Source organism: Mytilus galloprovincialis, chromosome 4, assembly GCF_965363235.1.
Source record: "Mytilus galloprovincialis chromosome 4, xbMytGall1.hap1.1, whole genome shotgun sequence".
Lineage (NCBI taxonomy): Eukaryota > Metazoa > Mollusca > Bivalvia > Mytilida > Mytilidae > Mytilus > Mytilus galloprovincialis.
This window is the reverse complement of record NC_134841.1, coordinates 51,154,458-51,172,375: the sequence shown is the minus strand read 5'-3', so window position 1 is coordinate 51,172,375 and position 17,918 is coordinate 51,154,458. Positions and strand designations below refer to the sequence as shown.

At 31.8% G+C, this 17,918-nt stretch overlaps 1 protein-coding gene across 2 annotated transcripts in view; it reads right to left on the bottom strand.

Moving 5' to 3' along the window:
- The window catches only part of LOC143072387 (ras GTPase-activating-like protein IQGAP1), a 98,348-nt gene that overhangs the window by 70,092 nt on the left and 10,338 nt on the right, over positions 1-17,918 (bottom strand). For both annotated transcript variants that reach the window (XM_076247291.1, XM_076247293.1), the window contains exons 5-11: positions 6,949-7,025; positions 6,074-6,141; positions 5,108-5,199; positions 4,770-4,791; positions 1,991-2,169; positions 1,115-1,199; positions 690-850 (exon numbers count right to left, since the gene is read on the bottom strand). In XM_076247291.1, the coding sequence (XP_076103406.1) occupies positions 690-850; positions 1,115-1,199; positions 1,991-2,169; positions 4,770-4,791; positions 5,108-5,199; positions 6,074-6,141; positions 6,949-7,025 (684 nt within the window). The remainder of the gene's footprint in view (positions 1-689; positions 851-1,114; positions 1,200-1,990; positions 2,170-4,769; positions 4,792-5,107; positions 5,200-6,073; positions 6,142-6,948; positions 7,026-17,918) is intronic.

The following is a 17,918-nucleotide window of genomic DNA, read 5'->3' as shown; positions in this document are numbered from 1 at the left end:
GTTTATCAAAGAACATATATTTACCCTGCTTTCATTTTATTAAATATGAAAATGCAATGTACAGACTCCACAGGGAGGAAATGAGAACAGCCAAACATTTTTAAGGGGTTTTCCTATGCTTCGACCTATAAAAATACTGTATTTGTCCTATTAGAATCGAAATAATTTCTTCATGTCATGCTATATGCTCATTTAAACATGGCTGTGCATTTTTTTTTACCATATTTTACACCCCCCTAATGCTCAGTGTAAAATATCGACAAATATAATGCCTACCCATGTTGAAATGAGTATAGAGCATGACATGATGGAATTATTTCTTAATAAGCAATGGAAATATAAAAATTCAATTCAATTTTTTTTCAATGTATTGAATGTTCAGTCTTCCCACTTGTCCTAATGATATATGTGGGAATAGGGAAAATCGGACTGGACTTTCATTTCGTCACAGGAAATAACATAACTAAATTTGAAAAGATTTCATCAAAGTATTTTCAGGTTATTGCTCAAACACTGTTTGGGAGACTTCAAGTACTTATGAACTTAGTTCGCAGTTAGGTTGGTCTTTTAAAATTATAAAAAAAATCTTGCTGACATTTTGCTATCTTATTATATGTATTGGCTCTTGGTGTCTCTATTTGGTTTAATAGATTTAGTATTTTTATGTGATTTTTTTAAAAATTATTTACCATTTTATTATCCCTAGCCTCATCCAGATGTATTATATAAAAGTCTATATTTTCATCTTTGACATTACGAATACCAAGATCATGTGATTTTAGCAGCTGTAGTAATAAATCTTTGTCTTTTCTGGATAAAGCATCATCAACTCTCACTAAAGCCTCGACAGCTAAAAAATAATCATAACAAAATAAGTTCGACAAAACAAATATTATATAACTTTTTTGTGAACTAACAGGTGAACAAAGTATTTTCATTTTATAGCAGCCATTGTCAATAAATATAAAACTGCAAAGTATTTTCATTTAGCAGAAATTGTTAATAAATATAACACTGCCAGCTTAAGACATTTAATTTTCAGTTTTTTGTATAAAGCTTTGCATATGTGCTTAGAAATTTTAAATAATGCATAATTATTTAAATTGTTTCTTACTGTTAATTTTGTTAACATTTCCTTGAATTTCAGCTTGGGTTAAATACTCATCATAAACATCATGCTCTAAATTCTTGTCCAAACTCTGTAAACAAAAATATTCAAAATTACATAAATCATTCAAATTAGTCAAACCTGCTTTAAAAGTCATTTTATTTTAGTTATCACCTGCCTCTGATGGCCACTTTCAGATCTTCCCAAATGTTTTTAATAAATTGGAAATGTCTAAACCAGTCTGAGACACTCACTGTGGAATGTAAGGGGAACTTTTCAGCCAAAGGGGAAGAAGCTACAAATAAAAATCAAACCCTGAAAAGTTGGGACAAATTTGGACAAAATATTTAGTCTGAATTTTTTTGTCTAGAAACTGGAAAAATGCTTTTTTTTGGCACCTTTTTAACTCCTGATTCCTGCATGTATTGGGGAATGACCACTCAAAATTAAATCCCAGCTTCTCCTTTGTAATATGGAACCTTGTGCACATTCTCAGAGACATCCATACACTTACACACAAGTTAATATCCTGAAACTAAAAAAATGCTGGTCTTTTGACCCTTTTTGGCCCGTAACTCCTATCCTGATAGTACTATAACACTTAAAATCCATCACAACCTTCCTTTTTTTGCATTGAACCTTGTTGTAAATTTATAAAGAGATCCATTCACTTAAACTAAAGTCATTGTCTGGAAACCAAATGTGTCTTCAGACGATAACAACAACGCAGATGACTACAACATCATAGCATTATACGAATACAAAATATTTTTTATGGTATAAAAACCATGAAGCCCAATGACCATATCCAAACAATTTGACCATATATAGAACTACATATTTATCCTCATCCATGCTAGATTCTCTATATTGTCTACAAACCCTGTTCCTTGCTGCTTCTGCTTTAGTTTCCTTTGCTGCAAACAATAAAGTTTGATATTTTTCTGCACTTTCACCATGCAATTGAGCTAACAATGCTGAGGGGTTCTGAAGTGCTGCCATGGTTTCTTCTGCATTGTCGTTGTCTATTGCCTCATTTATTGCAATAATGGCAGCATGCACTGAAAAGAACAACATGAATGAAGAGACGTGTTGGGGAAACATCAATGAAATATAAAACAAACACAAGATATACTGTAAGCCAATTAAATTTTCCAAGCTATTTATTTTCACTACTTTGGTGAATAAAAAATAACAGGAACATAAATCGTTGTGAATATGTAATTTTTTTTTCTTTTCTCTACTATGTATCTACATCAAGTTAATTTGAGAATTGAGAAATTAAATCACTACGAAATGCGCTAAAGAGAGCTAAATGGGAAACAAAGGGCAGCAGTCCTTTTGTACCAATTACTGTTTTTCAGGGTATCATTTGCGCCAAATTTTGTTTTCCAAATGTATCAATTGCGCCAATATTTGGAACTCATTTGCGCCAATTTACCTGTACTCAAATCTATCATAAATATTAATGATTGATATATATTTATTCTTATTTTTGGCTTAAAAGTATCATATGTTCGGATATTTCACCATGAAGATGAGCATCTGGAGAGAAATTACTTAAAATACATTAGACAGTCAATGTACAGAGAGAGAATAAAAACTTATTGCCTTGCTGAATGTTTAATAAAGATATGCCAATAGAGAAGAAAAAAGAAGCTTTTGCTGGTTATGTTTTAACCACATATGTTGTTGACAAGCTACTACATACATAAAATTGGGAAGTGCCCATGCAGCAGCAGTAAGAAGAAGATATGTTCCAGAAAAGGAAACATTTGCCGCGTAAACTGCCAGTTCCAAGTCCGAATAAAGGAGTAGGGAAGTAATTTTTTATTCTAATTGGCGCAATTGTATGTTTTATTTTTGGCGCAGATGATACCATGTCATTTTAAAACATGTGGCGCAAACATAGCATTGGAGAAAAAAATGTTGTGGCGCATAAGGACGCATTTTTGGCGCAAACGGATCTCTCCCAAACAAAGTATTGGCAAAAATAGGTAGGTTTACAGTATAGTAAACTGAGTCCTGTTTGGCATTTGTCTATTTTTATGTGATTTGGAGAAACAAAGGATAAAACATAAGCCAACACATGTTCACACAGTATCAATTTATGTAAATTTTGCCAACAGGAATTAATTTAGAATATGTTCTACAGTGCACATGGATATCAAGTTTCATTGAAATCTGGGCACTAATGACTATGAAATTTTTATGTATTTTTGGGAACATTTTAAAAATAGCTAACAATGGATAATTATTTATATTGAGAACCCATATAGAAAAGAATACCATATTGCAAATAACAAAATGTGTCAAGTTGAGACAACCACTCATTGGCGTCAATATATATTCTGGTAAAAGAATGGGTATGTGTACAAAACATTTTTTTCCATTAATGTAACCTCAATAATGTTATTATACTAACTAATTTACATAATATTAAGGAATGCTACAGGTCCACAAAGATCAAAAACCATAAAAGTATCCTTCAATGGTACCTTCAGTTGAAAATCAAAGTGTTTATCCATTACTGTTTGCTCAACATGGAAGCCAAGTAATAGAAGATTTTATCACTTGGAAAAATACAAATAAAGCAAAAATTTATTTGTGTTCATGTTTTTTGTACAATATTTGTACAATGATTGTAGGATAACCCTCATTGCTATAGCTATGACTATTAAAATCTTTTCCTAAAAACTTTTAAAGGAATAAAAATTCATTACTTTTTATGTCTAAAAAGAACTAAAATCTATTTGTATGTATATTGAAGATGCTCTTGATTTCAAAGACCACCTGATGTTTCGTCAGATAATAATCTTTTATAGTAGTTCGTGCATGTACACATATATCTTATATAGGTGATTGTGTGTTTTAAGTAAAATTATGAAAATTTAGAATAATACTGATGTATAAGTTTATGGTATCAATATATATACGAGTTTAGAATGTAATGGTAAAATTGAGAATGGAAATGGGGAATGTGTCAAAGAGACAACAACCCGACCAAATAAAAAACAACAGCAGAGGGTCACCAACAGGTCTTCAATGTAGCGAGAAATTCCTGCACCCGGAGGCGTCCTTCAGCTGGCCCCTAAACAAATATATACTAGTCCAGTGATAATGAACGCCATACTAATTTCCAAATTGTACACAAGAAACTAAAATTAAAATAATACAAGACTAACAAAGGCCAGAGGCTCCTGACTTGGGACAGGCGCAAAAATGCGGCGGGGTTAAACATGTTTGTGAGATCTCAACCCTCCCCCTATACCTCTAACCAATGTAGTAAAGTAAACGTAGTCATAGAATATACTTATTGTTACATTGAATGTTACATTTCAATGAAATATGCAGATATAGTGTGACCTTCTGCTGTTCGTCTGTTCTATGGTCGGGTTGTTGTTTCTTTGACACATTCCCCATTTCCATTCTCAATTTTATTATTAGAATGTTATGGTATCCATATAATTTACTTATGACTTGTTGTTACATGCATCTTTATTTCATTTATATGTTGTTTTAATATTTTAATTGTCTGTATTTGGATCATGTCTCTATTGTGCTCTTTCCAATAAGATATTGAATTGAATCGAATTGAATAAAATAAAAAGAGTTAACTGCAAAACAACCATCCAAATAGGTAAAATAAAGATAAACTTACATGCAGCATCGTCAACTGACATCTGAAAAAAAATATTCAGAAATGTTTGTGATGTTTATACTAATGTTAAAATTGTGACAAAATAGTTTTCCTGCAAATGACAAGACCAATACCAAGTCTGGACCTATGTCACTGCATGCAATTTATACACATATAGTTTGACACTGAGAGTCAGTCATCCATCATAATCATCTTTTTAATGAGGCATAAATATATATATATGAAGTGCCAATGTAACATTTATATACTTTTACAATAAAGCAGATATATTGTTAGCCAACAAAGACAAGTACATCATTTAAATTTATTTTATTTTTTAAATAGAAAATTAATTTTACCTCATTTGCAAGTATTCCACCAATTTTGCTAAAAGCCGGCATTTGAATTCCATATTTTTCCAACTCTGATCTCATGGCACTTATTTCCTCTTCTGAAAATTTTAAAATGTAAAATTATAAACTGAATCAGTCTGATTTTTGGGGACTCTGGTGCTAATACTAAACACTATTCTAGTCCTGGTTTACTTCTTTTATTGTCCTTATTTCTATAAAAATCTATGAATTGCTCATCAAGCAAAAATAGGCCATATAAGTATTAACTCTAAAAAGTTTTATAATTAATAAACAATCCCCACGAAATCAAATTGACCCTCTAAGAAATAAATTCATATTTAAATTATAATTTGTTAATCACATTGGTTGTTAACCGGTTCTCCTTTATTGTTTCCAACATCTAATAACACTTGAAATTCATCAAAATTCATTTATACAGTTAGTTCTTTTCCCTTGCAACCCATTTTGTTTACATTAGCTACAACGTAAGTGCAGACGCCTCTGACGTCATCACGCACGTGTCATATGACAACCACATGTTTTTCCACATGACCATCTATATATAGATTCATTGCAATCCCGATTGTGACATGGAGACGATGGTCAAATCTTGTTTACCCTTCCGTGACGTGACCGCCATTGTTGTTTTAAGAATACTTATGGCGGAGTACTGTAGCTATAAATACTATCAAGAAACTTTTGAAAAATTTAAAAAATATACCATAAATCTCAGCTGTACAAGTATTATTGCTCCTTTCAAATGTCTATACAAAGAATAGTAGATGTAGGCCTAAGGTATCTTTTAATATTAGAATATTAGACTTAGTATCAGATTGATTTGAAAGGGTTTGAAAATATGAATTTAACTAAATAGCTGGTAAATCAAGATAAGGCTTCAATGAAGAATTCCAAAGAGCTTTATTCTACAGATATTAAAAAAATACTGTAAACCAAATGTTTTCCAGACCTCACCTGTAAACTGTACTTTTCCATAAAGATCTTGTATCTGTGGAGCAATTCCTAATTTGAAGCAGAACAAACTGAAAAAGTAAAAAGAATGACTATAGCATACAACACAATTCATCATCAAAGATAACTTTATATCAATATAAGACTTATCCAGCAGAAAGTAATTTTTACAATAATTTACATTTCCAAGTGGGACAACACGTTTATCTGGCTTACAGTGGAAGAAAATGTATGTGCCGAAATGTATAACTCCTGAAGGAATCATAACAGATTATCCCCTTGTAGAGTTTTTATTACCATGATTACTGGGCAATAGTTTACATGAAAATCCATTAACTTGGCTTCAATATTTTTTTATTGCTTTGATGCTAATTTTAATAAGGTCTTTCCATCCACTATTCTGTGGAAAGACCTATAGTATTTGTTCTGTTTATTTTTATTCTTCTTCTGCCAAATTTGTTACGTGCCCTGATTTGTGGTTTCACAAGATGTCACTTAGATTTTTTGCGTTAGATATTGAACAGTTATGGCTCTTTTGAGACTGCCGCTGTTTAGTCAGACTTTTTATTCTAAGAATTTTCTCCCCAAACACTGTTTTCTTTGTGGTAAGGTTTCCTCTGTAACTCAATTTTGGGATTAACAGACATATGGACGTACAGACAAGGGTAAAACTTAATGTCCCCTTCGCTAGTCGGGGGTATAAGAAGCAGTTGGGGCATAACAGCTATGAGCAACAGATTTAAACCATATTTTAACCACAATTTTCTTCAGTAAATGATGAAATATTGATGGTCACAGAAGGATGAACCAATATATAACACCACGAAATGATATTACACACTGTGCAAGTTTGGTAAGGTGAGGAAGGAAAAGATTACCTGAGCGCATGTATACAGTAGATACTTCTTGGCATGTTCTTCCTGTCATAAATATCTGTGGTTTCTGGGTAAAATATCTAAAAAAAATAAAAATAATAATAATCTATTAATGAAATGCACATTTAAACCTGTGTGGTTGAAGGCATATAAACAATACAACACAAATTATATACACAATGCAAAAATACCCATTAAACTTCATTTATATCTATATAAGTAAGTAAAACAGTAATAATATTAATACAGGTGTTGTGACCACTCTCCTCAGTCTAAATGACTTTTTATTATGCATTATGCAATAGTCATTGTTGCATGATAATAATTGCAGTTTTGATTACCACCTAATGATCTATTATTGACATCTAAAGAAAAGGGGGTAGGGTCATAAAAAAAGAGTATGTTTGTTTGCCCTAGCCCTAGTTACGCAGAAAAAAGCTGCCTTCTCAAAATCTCTATTGTCCTGCTGATGTGATATTTTTTTTGTGATCAGATAGGCATGAAACTAAAAGAACATAATTTTTTCTTTGCCCAAAAAAGAAAAAGAAAATGCCTGCCTACCTACCCACTGGTTCTACCTCTGGGTAGGATTTGGGCAAATCATAATATTTTTAAGTGTGGCCTAGCCGCCTAGGCATCATTTCATTAAACTCATTAATTTTTAAGTATTTTCTGATAAAGTCATATACATGAAATACAAACAGTTTAATTTGAGCTTTAAATTTTGCAAATACATGTTACAACATATGTGTAATTACATATGATTTATTTATTACAAATTGATTAAGAAGAAAAATTAAAGGAAAACACAACTGAGAACTAGTAAACTGTGATAGCTATTTTAAAACTAGTAAACTGTGATGGCCATTTAGGTGACTGGTCATACCAACAATTCAGCCACTCACATTTAGGACATACATAAAAGTAAACCTACTCTGACATACAATGGTGCTAATAATGTTGCTATTTACCAAAACAAGCAAACAAATTTAGGCCAATTAAAATTAATTGATAGATTTTCATCCCCGCCCGCCCCTCTGAAATCTTCCCGCCCCGATTTTTTTTATTTTTGAAAAAAATATGATTTCCGGATTTTGTTCATTTCCGTTACCGGTAACCGTCGATAATTTCGCTTCATGTAAAACTTCCTGTTTTAAAATACGGTTTTCGTATTTCTCAGAGTATTCTTACTAAAATCATTAAGTCGATATATTCTGATCTATGATGACAACATCATTTACCGAGAATAGAGATTGATTACGAGAAGGGCATGAAATATTCGGGTTACGAGTAATATGCTGTGTCCAAAAACGCAAATCGGCGTATGTCACAAATGACACAAATGTTTGTGAATAAAACACCTTGGATTTATTTTATTTATACAATGACTTTGTGTCAAGAAATTTGAACTGTGAATGAAACCCAAAAGCGTAAGAATCGTGGAACACATTTGACTGGAATAAAGAAATTGACACAAGCATGAACTTTTTAGATTGGTGACGGTATATTGAGTTCAGAAAATCGACAAACATACGCATTTTTTATTTATTAATTTATAGCAAGCTCTTAGATTTAGATTTAGCCATGCCTTTCGTTTTTTGTAGAAAAACAGCAAACATCCTCTGTCACAATACCCACGATAGAGTCATTAAACAACTTTATGTTTTACATTGTAATTATATTTGCATCTTGCATACTAAGGACCAACCCTATTATTTCAACACTGTTTAAGTTTTCATTTTATTCTGTACTTATCGTACTCGTGTTGCATACCAATGCATTTGCTTCATTTTATTAGGACAACAAAACATTGCTTAGAAAGCAAAATACATTTGATGGAGGTAGTCCAACTGAAGAGAGCATTTCTCCTCATTTCTGCTGTTTACTATAAAATAGGTATCTAAAGCGGTAATTACATGAATAACAGTGATTGCCAATCAGAGATATATATTTACGAATTTGAAAAAGCGGCACCAGCATATGGAGTATATATGTGTCTCAATTGATACGTTACTCTAGAGCTAGCTCAAAGTACGTTGATTTGTTGAACGAGGAATACTGCTTTCTCAAAAGTTGATAAGACAGGGCTATGAATCAATCAAATTAAAGTCATCACTCAAGCAATTTTATGGTCGCCATCATGAGCTGATTGGCCATTATGACAAAAGTGTGTCAGAAATCATATCTCAGTGATATTCTTCCTCAGTCATAATAACCTTCCATCATTACCGAACTGAACAAAGAAATAACATGACGGGAGCCGTATACGGTGCAGGAAATGCTTACCCTTCCGGAGCACCTGATTTCACTCCTGGTTTTTAGTGGAGTTCGTGTTGTTTCCTACTTATTATTTGTAACTGTTGATGTAAATGTCTTTTGGTTTTATGAGTCTTTGGTTACTCCTTGGTTTTAATTGTTACTGTCTTATACAAGACACCTTATGGATGTATTTACATGATATAAGCTTATTATTACAATACACTTGCATATATGAATAAACCGTGACCAGAAGGTTTCATATGAAATAAAATTTAAAAAATAAAATCCTCCCACCCGCCCCATTTTTTTCAAAAATTTGGATGAAAATCTACTAATTAATTTTAGTTGGCCTTACAAGAATGAAAATTGTCTGAATGAGAAATATATTTTGAGCCTCAATTTCTTTGTGCGTGACTTTCCATAACAAGTTAGAGCAGATGTATTACATTTTCATAAAACATGCTTGAGTCTTTTAGCAGTATCATGTGTCACTACTGCAACACTTTACACATTGGTTGAAAATTGGCTTGTAGAAAGGTACAATTCAGGATTAACATGAATCTCTTCAATATAAACTTGAGGTCAAATATTTAACAAGAAATTTAGAAACTCGAAATGTTGGTTGATATAGAGGTATTTTGAATTATTGGAGGGAAACAAAGTGATTGCTTTAAGAAGAGATTACTTTTTTTTAAACCTTATTATGGATATCAGAAGAAAGATGTATGAAAAGATAAGAAAAGCTCACATACATGACATAAAAAAAAGTAACCATTTTAGTTTAGATAATTTCACTACACCCTAAGTCAGTCAGTTACTTTATTTAATTGTCTACAATATCTGTCATTTCAATCATTCAAAAGTTTGATTGACATTCAAATGAATTCTATTATTATCAAGAATGTCCAATGATCTGATCAGTCACTAATTGTACATACAGATTTTATCAATAAGAAAATATACATGTAAACCTAATTATAATCCTATTATTGATATATTTAATAAGGAAAGTCCTTATTTGAAGCCAAGTTACATGTTTGACAAGTAACCGTTATTAACTGTCAATTATTTAATGTAATTTGTCAATCTAAGCTTTATAAAAGAGGTCAAACTTGACTATAAACATGTCATACATATACAACCAGATTTTTGGGAACTATTCATATAATTATTCACCATATGTAACAATAAAGAGCGATAATTGATTATATATTTTACATCTACATATAAATAGTATATTGTACATTATAACTTATAGCTTCTTTTTTTTAATGAAGTAAAACGATAGAACTTTAAAATGACTGTATAGAAAATTTAATAGCAGTATTTTAAAGGGGCACTAGCTGTCAAATTCATGGTCACTGATTTGACTCAAATTCTCATATTTGATTTATAACAATGTAAAACATTACTCCAAACTATCAAAAGTCTAAAATAAACAGTTTACAGAGCATGGGGTAGATAATATATAGGTTCGTTTCGTGTGTATTTTAGTCCAGACCCCATCTCATTAACTATCGATTTGACCTCAGATGACCATATAAGCGATGTAAACATAAATAAAGATATGAATAGATTAAACCAACACGTGCAATTGGAGTTTTATAGGTCTGTTTGATTTTATTTTATAGATTAAAAATAGATGTTTCTCATTGTTTTTAACCGTATAAGAATAATTTTATGTGCATCGAATTAGTAATCAAATGATTAACCGTAGTTTCACTTTCATAGTTGACATTCTTTTTCTTTAAATAACCAGTACACGTACAATGCATGCGTTGTCTATCTCTAGCTAGGGGTTAAATTGAAGTTCACATGAATACGGATTTAAAGAGGTCACCTCATTCACTTGCAAGTGAATAACTAATTATCAATGTTTCTTAGCGTAATTTGACAAAATTGAACCTTTTTGGCTGCAAAAAGCGAATTGTTATTTCATTATTTCACTTTCATTATTGATTGTACAAAAAAAAAATAAAACTTTAGATTTTTTATATATCTCGTAGCTAGTGCCCCTTTAAATCTTGGTGCATTCAGAAACCTCTGTTTAAAATTCCTTCACCAAATCTTTGAGTTTTGATAAGGGTGATACACACTTTTACAATCTCACCACAAAAAAAGATACCATATTCCCCAAGCTTGTATTAAAACATTTCCATGTTGAGGGAACTATAAAATCTGGGTCAAAATCAAAATTTGGCAGGAAGTTTAATAACATTTAGCTGTAAAATTTCACGATTAATTTATTGTTTTGGTTTGCATAATCTGATCAAGGGGCAATTGTTTATAAAAAAAATATGAAAAAGATATGGCATGATTGCCAATAAAACAACTCTTTGAGAGAGACCAAATGCCACTGAAATTAACAATCATAGGTCACTGTCTGGCCTTCAACAACCAGTATAGTCCATACACATGATACAGCATAGTCAGCTATAAAAGGCTCCAATTTAACCAAGAAAACTAACAGCCTAATTCATGTACAAAATAATGAAAGGAAAACAAATATGTTCTACTGAGCAACAAATGACAACAACTAAATGAATCCAATTTCTGGAATCCACCTAACAATTCATCAATTGGAAGGATCTGAAATGTTAGGTAGACAAGGGCAAGGTTAAACTGGACCCCTGTTGTGTTCACTAATCGCTACACTGACAACAGGTATGGCCTAAATCCCGTGGTCAGAATTCTGACCACGGGATTTAATAATTCGACGAGACTAGTACATCATGGGCTATGTTTAATAAATAATTTATACTGATAGCAAATCAAAGAAAAATTAGCACATTTATTACCCTACTGAGTTCTTAAGGGAATAAAAGATGCCGTCTCAGTTTGTCAAGAACATGTTAACACGCTCGTTGGTCATTTATCTGCGCTACTACCATGGGGTAAATTAACAGATACTTGTTTATCTTGCAGCATCGCAGTATTAACATTTGAAGTCAATTTCCTATCACTTTAATTGGCCAATTTTATTAGCGAATCGTGGAATTTGTAAGACTCGTTCAATTAATGCCAATGTGACAATAGCTCCAACCAGTTCCTTCGGTGCGAAGCTATAGATAGAACGGCGGACCAGTTTTGGGTTAGAAATTTTCATTAATAACATGTTCCCTTATGAGCTTTCAATGATACTATGTTCTGTTTGTTTATAGTCATGTTGTCTGTCATTTAGTTTCATTAAAAATAAGATAATGAAAAGAAATTTAGATTAAACCAGCATGATATCTAAATCTTATCAGCTGTTTGAAATTAATTAAGATGTGTTGTAAATTTATGCATCAGGTATTTGTCAAAACTATTTATCTCTCCGCGAACCATTAACATATAGCTTTAGGTCTATTTTTCTTTATGTCAATAATAAAATGTATGGTGTGTAAAGTTAAACGATTAATGCAAGAATTATACAACTTCACTAACAATTCTGTAATGTCATATACTCCTTTACTGGACATTTCTCTTAATAGCGTGGTAAATTCTTATTTACAGTACTCAACTCATTGACCTTTTATCTACATGTATATATATGAATAAACTGTTGACACAGAGAAATGTCTTGCCTGTCAGCATTAAATTCAGTAAAAGACAATCTGATGGACAGTAGCATTGCTTATCAATTCAAAGTAGCTAGACAATGATCTTGTTGACAGGGCCTCAAATAGTCTTCAAACTGATATGAACTATAAGTAATGCAAAGTTCTTCATACAAAATATCATTGACCTATCGCAAGTAGATCCTTTCAAACTAACTTAAGCAGAAAACTTATCATTGAAAATTGCTAATCAATTCAGTCACAGAACCATGTCCTAGGGGCAGGGGCTCAAAATAATCGCCAAACTGATAGTAATGCAACTTGTATTAAATATCATTGACCTATCACAAGTAGTTCCTATCAAATAACTACAGCAGAAAAGTTAATAATTGTTGACAAGGTCAGGCCAACCTTAAAAATATGTTTGTTTGCAGTTTTCCGACTGTACCTTCAGACTGAAGGGTCGGTAGGTAGAAAAAATATTTTATTTTATCAGCCAAAATACAGTTTAAACAAGCAGTTACACTAAACCAAGTTTCTTGTGAAGAAAAAAAAACATTTTAAAACAACAAACACTGGACATGCTGAAAACCAACTTCAAATGAACAGGCATTTTCAGATAAAAAACTTTTTAACCAAAACTGAAACTTTAACATAGTGTCATTATCCAATTTATGACATAAAATATGGTATAATTATTAAATACTGGAACACTTATAAACAAGGAATGTCATTATGACTAGAACTGTTTTAAAGAAATATATTCAGACATGTATGCTTCTTGACTAGAATGTTTTCATGAGTAGAGTATTTTCATCAAAAAAATGTAGATATTAAAGATTTATAAGGCAATGTATTAAAGAGTGTATTTTTAATAAAAAAAATAACCATTGAATCTTCCTCAATTGAAAGGGGGGGCAAGGGGTTTAACTGTTATGCTGTTATGGGGCATTTTAATTCTTTGTTATCTGTTATTCTGAAAATATATTTACAGTACTGTTAGCTGTTATTGTCTTATTCTTTGTTAGCTGTTATAGGACTATTATCTATTTTGTTATCTGTTATTGTGAGAATGTTAGCATTTTGATATCCAATCTTCCGCAGAATTTGTAGATAATTGAAAATTGTGATTTGAATGGATAATAGTCTCATTGGCACGCTTACCACATCTTCTTACAATGTATATCTATTGGGGTCTTTCTACTGGTAATATCGGGTGGCCCTGTATTTCCAGAAGAATTTCAGTAACATACATCACATAAACATATTAAAATCAATTGGACCCAGGACCATTCCAGTATATATTATTATTATACTTTTTAATAAATTCCATTGTTTGTGAACATGTTGCATTTTGTACAAATTATAAATCACTTATTACTTGTACAATAACTTATAGTATGGATTTTGTTATAAAAAAAAAGCATTGGTACACCCTATAGATTTTATTTATTCAATGACCACATAATAATCTTTATGTTGTACTATTACAACACTGTCCCTGATTAGGGAAGGATTGGACACCAACTAGCATGCTAACGTTGAATCAATCACATTCTGTATGTGCCTACTTCCAAGTCAGGAGCCTGGATTCAGTGGTTGTAGTTCGTTACTGTGTTACTAAGTTTCTCGTTCACTATTTTGTGGATAAATTAGGCAGTTAGTTTTCTCCTTTGAAATGTTTTACATTACTTAGTGGTATGGGTTTGAATTATGGCTTTTGGAATTATACAACATCTTTTTCTTTTAGCATTTATATTATAAGTGCTACTATCTCTTTACATGAAAGAGAACCCTGACCACCATATTTTTAAAAGCTTTTTAACCGCTTCACATGGCGAAAATTGAAGCTCTGAAACCATTGATGCAAATAAAGATGTGTCTTCAGTTTAATTTTTTCGACAAATACCCTTTTTAAGATCCTACAGCTTCTCCAATGCTGTACCCAAATTTTCTATATCCTATAATTTCACATAAGATGCATGATTGGTGTTTCACTTGGTGTCATCCAAATTTTCACTAGGTCAAAATTCTATCATACTACATGTATCAGAATTGTCACTTGAGTCAATTTCTATTATCAGAAGAACCCTAACTGGCATGCGTGTTTCAGTTACATGTCCTGTCTCCACTGATCTGGGTATTTTTGTATTTTATAAGTAAGTTTTATCATGAGGTCATTAATTAAAAAAATATATTGTGCATCAATGTTTTTATTTATTACTTGTAAAGTATATATATTGCTTTTCAGAAGAAAAAAATCTAAAAATCAAATTGATAATAAAGTGTCGCTGGCTGCACTATTTTCAAAAATTAAATAAAAACACCTGAATCATTAAAAATTGATCCCTCAAATGCCCTAGATTAAAAATATCCCTATATAATATTACATAATACTATAACTTATTGTACAAGTTACGGAAAAAAATCAACCAAGGCAGAACTGCCTCAACGTCTTGTTTACACAAATTACAATTTTCTAGGTCCATACCACAAGTTATATATTAAGATCTACGAGTCATCTACTGGATTGGTCCTGGACAGATTTATTTTCATTTTTCATTTACTGTTATCTGTTATTATCCCTTTTCAATTCCTTGTTATCTGTTTTTCACCAAATCAATTCACTGTTTTGCTGTTATGGGGACCCCCCTTGCCCCCCCTCATTGAAAAAAAGGCAACTTGAAAAAAAAGTATTAAGACATTCGACTGTATTCATATTTCTAACAATATTTAATTATATGTGATAAGGTTATATTTTTTGCCAGGCTTTAATGAAAACCAAAGAAATCTAAAGTTTGGGGTGAAATCCATAGCACCCCATTAAAAGTAAATGGTCTGTACTGAAATGTTTTTAATGCATAAAAAAAATTGGCAGCATAACTCCTAAGGACATGTTTTAATTGAATTCACACAGGCCACACAGTTTGGGTATATTTAATATTGTAAGAAAGAGAATAATTGCAATGAGTGGGGCAGCCCCCCTTATCCTAAAGGAGCATACTCATTGCAATCGAAGATAGATTTAATATAGAGAGAGTATATTTATTTTTCAAGCTAACCATTCATTTTCTCTACATCTTTGTGGAGTTAGGGTTGCTTCTTATTGATTTGGCATGATCTATATCCATTAACATTTCAAATGAGCCCATTTCTCCGTACAGGCGTGTTTACAGATATCCATGAAGATTTAAGTCACGGAGGAGTGGTTTCATCTTTGTCGTCTTCACAACGATTTGTAGAAAATATGCCATACTTCAAGCTGCTGTCGAATTATTTAACCACTGAAATTGGTTCCATAAAGTCAGGCTCCACAGATTCTGTACCCGATTTGTTTGAGACAGAAATTATGGTTATCGTGTCAGTTATGAATATCCGCTGCATCATTGTCAATGATATCATCACACATCATTACATGTGCCTGAATCTGTATAAACAGTTTACTAATAAACTTTTTTGTTTGTTATTTGTCTTAAAATTGACACGAGACGACAGCGTAAAGTACTCCTCTGTGACTTCATGGATACCTGTAAACAATTTCCATGTGCTTTATCATTAAATGGTCACATGAACGCTTGACGGGAAGCTAAGAAAAACCGAACTTGAAATGCGTAATTGACCCAGACTTTAAATCATTTCCAGAAAGGACCCAAAGTTCTGGATCGCGTCAATAGAAGTATTAAAAAAAAATTCTTCAAATTTAAAGCAATAAAATTTTCACAGTCGGGAGGATTTTCAAGGGTCGGTCGGTAAACTGCAAACAAACAATATTTTAATTTAAGCCTCAACGTCATCCGTAAGTCTAGATTTCCGTAAAATAGAGAATCTTGAAGAAAACAGAAATGATATTTGTCTATAATCTGGACAAAAGAGATAATGAAAATTATAACCTAAGTTATATCACAAGATGAAAAAAAGGAAATTATATGTCATTAACATCTTAAGCCATTTTAATTTCCTAATTTCCTATATCATGCATATCAAATTGTTGTGAAGGACAAAATTGATCTATAATGTATTCAATGCAGTTATATTTTTATATTTTTGGTCAATGAATATTTATTGACAGTTTACCATACTAACATGAATAATTAACATAGGTGTAGTGTTTTATAACATGTCAGTGTGCTATTAGCTATATAGGGAAACTTCTGTCTTTAAGCTAATACATATTTAATAACCCTTGTCATGTAAAAAAAGAATTATTTGAATCTGGAATTATTTTGGATTCTAGAAACGATGAAAAATGAATGATGAAACTAACCCAATTTAGGAGAGTTAGTAATGCAAATAGCGGGTTAGTTGGTTCATACTAATATGTGGTATGATTGCCAATGAGACAACTCTCATCAAGAGACTAAATGACAGAGAATTAACAACTATGCATTGTAGGTCAATGTACAGCCTTCAACAATGAGCAAAGCCCATACCACATAGTCAGCTTTAAAATCTTTTAAAGGCCCCGAAATGACAAATGTAAAACAATTCAAATGAGAAAACTAACAGTCTAATTTTTGTACCACATCAACAAACCACAACCACTGAATTACAGGCTCCTGACTTGGGACAGGCACACACATACAAAATGTGGCTGGGTTAACATGTTAGCGGGATCCCAACCCTCCCCCTTACCTGGGACAAAGGTGTAACAGTACAACATAAGAAAAAAAAATATATAAATAAATCAGTTGAAAAAGGCTGAACTCATCAGATGGATATAAATAGAAATACTACACAGAGTGGACGTGGCCAGGTACTTGTATATCACAACAACACAAAGACGCTACTGTAAGTTCAGATCTGAGAGTACTCACAGTTACTGACTGCTAGTTCAAAGCTACTAACAACTAATAAAAAAAAATCATGCATCTAAGACTTGAACTTTGTGGCTATTCAGTTTTGCAAATTTCTAATTTAAATGATTTATTTGATAATGAAAGATCCAAGTTTTACATATTCAAGAAGATTTATATTTGAGTAATTTTTCTACTCACGTTAGTCGTGAAATAAATCGCTCACAAACAAGGTGGTTTACAGTCTCTTTTTTCACTATTTCACTATACTTGATAATGGAAATAACTCAGCTAAGTGCAGTGAAGGGACAAATATTGCATTGAAGTTATGCTACTATAGAAACTGATACTAAAATACAGAAAACAGACATGAAATACACAT